Source organism: Mus pahari, chromosome 5 (genome assembly GCF_900095145.1).
Source record: "Mus pahari chromosome 5, PAHARI_EIJ_v1.1, whole genome shotgun sequence".
Taxonomy (NCBI): domain Eukaryota; kingdom Metazoa; phylum Chordata; class Mammalia; order Rodentia; family Muridae; genus Mus; species Mus pahari.
The window spans coordinates 102314013-102317306 of record NC_034594.1 but is presented as its reverse complement, the minus strand read 5'-3'; the positions used below and the strand labels follow the sequence as shown (position 1 = coordinate 102317306).

At 46.6% G+C, this 3294-nt stretch overlaps 1 protein-coding gene across 1 annotated transcript in view; it reads left to right on the top strand.

The window, feature by feature from the left end:
- Map3k19 (mitogen-activated protein kinase kinase kinase 19) overlaps window positions 1-3294 on the top strand; it is a 44471-nt gene that overhangs the window by 23508 nt on the left and 17669 nt on the right. The window contains exons 8-9 of the mRNA XM_021199216.2: window positions 1644-1961; window positions 3067-3110. Of these exons, the coding sequence (XP_021054875.2) occupies window positions 1644-1961; window positions 3067-3110 (362 nt within the window). The remainder of the gene's footprint in view (window positions 1-1643; window positions 1962-3066; window positions 3111-3294) is intronic.

Here is a 3294-nt window from a genome sequence, read left to right as displayed (position 1 = left end):
AGAGAGAGAGAGAGAGAGAGAGGCTAAAGGTCTGATTTGGCTTCAGGGCCATAGCATACCTACATTGTTCTGGAAAAATGCTATCCAAAATGGGGTTCTGTAGCCCATGACCAGTACAAGATAATGTTAGTACAGAACATGAGAGTGAGCATTAGTAATTTGATAATATAATCTCATGTCCACTGATCAGTTGATGAAAAAATAGAGCCTATTTTCTGCAGTTTTTGATTCTTGGCATTCCACTCTAGTTTTCATTACATTTGTCAAATGACTTGGAAGGTTGTAAGGTGGGTTCTTCTGGCACTAACATTCAAAAGTCAGAGGCAGGAAGATGACTATAAGCTTAAGGCCAGCCTGGTTTACACATCCAGTTCCAGGGCAGGCGGCACTCTTGGGAAATCTCCTTCCCCAATGAGATGTAAAAAGTGTCTACTCCTCCTTATAAGGCCCCAAAGACAAACTAAAGCATAGCTCTACCAGAGGTCACTTAGAGAGAATGGGGGAGGGGCTTATGGGAGCATGGAAACCCCAAAGCAGCCACCTTGGAAAGTCTTCAACCAGTACCGATGTTGGCTTCCCCAGAGTCAGGTATGGAGTCTTTGTCAATTAACCTTCCTTACCGTTTCTACCCTAACATCTCCTGAGATCCCATGCAATTAGGACTTGTATACTGTTGGTTGGCAGGACTGTCTAGAATCTCAGGTGAGGTTCCATGACCCTCCTAGTAAACCGGCTAGTGATAAATCTCCTACCAGTAGGAATAGTCAACCTGATGGAAATGGTGGCTGGTTTGCCTGGAAGATTAACTATACAAAAGCAAGGTTCTGTCTCTCTCCAAGAACCAAATGATGGAGTTGGGGGTGCAGCCCAGCGGGCAGAGGGCTTTCCCAGCATACATGAAGCCCTGAGTTTGATCCTCAGCGCTGCGTAAACTGAATATGGTGGTGCATGTCTGTAATCCTAACAACACTTGGAAGGTAGAGGCAGGAGGCTTCCAAGTTCAATGTCATTCTTGGCTACATAGCTAGTTTGGGACTAGCTTGTATTATATAAGACCCTGTCTCAAAAAATAAATAATAAATAATAAGGTAATAAAAATAGTTAATGAAATTAGAAACTGGTTTCCCATTGCAGACAGTTTGAGAGGACTGACCTGGCTAATTAATTCATTTTGTCTGACTCTCCTGTTCCCAGAAATGGGGACTAAGAAAGGATCACTGACTAGGACTGAATCCAGAAGGCAGAGCTGGCAGGAGCAGGCCAGAACATGCAGGGGGCCTTATCCTGTAGGAGAAGGCCACAGCCCCACTCAACCAGACCATGGGGGGACCAATTTTCCTAACTTCCCAACAAGTTCTCTAGCCTGAGAACTGCAGATCTGGAGGATACAGGGAACGTACCATCAGTTTTCTGTAACTGGCAAAATACTTAAGACAGTGTACAGAGAGGAATTTGTTTTGGTGTCAGAAGTTTGCTCCACAGTTGGCTTTGGCTTTGTGGTGGTTTCACTTCTTGGTAAGACAGCTGCACACCATGGTGGAGAGCAGGTTGGGGAGGAGGCTGCTTCCTTCAGGGTGGCCATGAAGAGAACCACCTCCTCCGACACCGTCGTAGGCAAGGGACCAAACTCTGACCACAGAGAGACCACCTGAGACCTGAATTATACCAGCAAACAAGTTTTCCCCATCTCTCTCCTTTTAGTCAGGTGACTTCAGAGCATCAGGAGCGGGAACAAGTGCATCCCGTCTCTCCACCAGATGAAGCGGAGATGGTGGGCCTCATTGCAAGGATGCTAACCACACTGCCTTCACTTCTGAAGACAGAAGGAAGTTCTCAGGAGCTCTGTGGTGCGGACGTGGCTCTCTTACCACCCAGACCTTGCTTAGACCCAAGCCTTGCTGCATCTGCAGCCGGGGAGGAGGCTCCTTGTGTTTTGAAAGCACAGCAAAGGCCATCTGATGGTGAGTCAAGCTCTTGCTTATGCCTGTCCTTTTAGAGTATCCATACAGGTACATAATGTATGGCAAGTGTATGCCCCCCTCACCCTCCCCTGCTCTCCCTCTCCCTACCCCTTCTTCCTGTTAGTCTCCTGTCCCTAAACAATCTTACTTCTCTGTTCATGCTCTATATACTCATATGATTTTATGTATCTCTATAAAAATATAGGAACCACAAATAAGAGGGAACATATTAAGTTGAGCATTTAATTCTACAGTGGAGCTGGAAAGATAACTCAGTAAAGTGCTTGCAAGCACACAGATCTGAGTTCAATTCCCCAAGCCCATATTTTTAAAAAAGCCAGATATGATGACATGCACTTGTCACCGAAGCCCAGGGGAGGCTGAGTCAGAGAATCCCTAGGGCTCAATGGCTGGAAGCCTCGCCAACTTGACAGATTCCAGGCTAGGGAGAGGTCTTGTTTCAAACAAGGACAGTGGTGCCCAAATGATTATGTGTCCTCTGACTGCTACAGGCACATAATCCTCTGCTGCATACACACCACACACACACACACACACACACACACACACACATGACTAACAATAGGCATAATAATGACAATACTGAAGGCAATGGGAGCAAATGGCTGGAAAGGAAATGCATTCTGTATGTGTTTCAGGGAGGAGTATTTCATGAAGCAAAAAATAAATAAGCTAGTGTAGGAGCCAGGCATGTGGCTCAGCTGGTCAGGTGTTTGCCTAGCTTCCACAAAGCTCTGGGTTTGCTTCCCATACTAAGCTGGGCATGACACACACCTGTAATCATAATACTCAGGTGGAGGCAGGGGGATCAGAAGTTTAAGGGTATCCGTGGCTACCTAGGGAGTTCAAAGTACTACATGTAGGCTACTCTATGAGACCAGCTCTCAAAAACAAATGAACAAACCCATAACAACCCCTTCTGGTAGCTTTAGGCTAAGGTTTTCTGAAATCTCTTCACAGCACTTCACAGTACACCAGACAGGGAGTATGTACTCTGGAACCCTTTCCCACATATCTCCTGCTCCATCCACGAACGCGTCAGCCCACTACTAAGAACACCCAATTCCTGTTTCCTTTCTTACAGAGTTTCCCACCTCTGACAGGAGATACAGTAGCCAAAGAACGGAGGTAAGACTAGTTCCGGCATGTTCGACTTCATTAAACAACAACAACGGTGGTGGTGGTGCGCACCCTTAATCCCAGCACTCAGGAAGCAGGGGCAGGGGCTGGTGAGATGGCTCAGTGGGTAAGAGCACCTGACTGCTCTTCCAAAGGTCTGGAGTTCAAATCCCAGCAACCACATGGTGGCTCA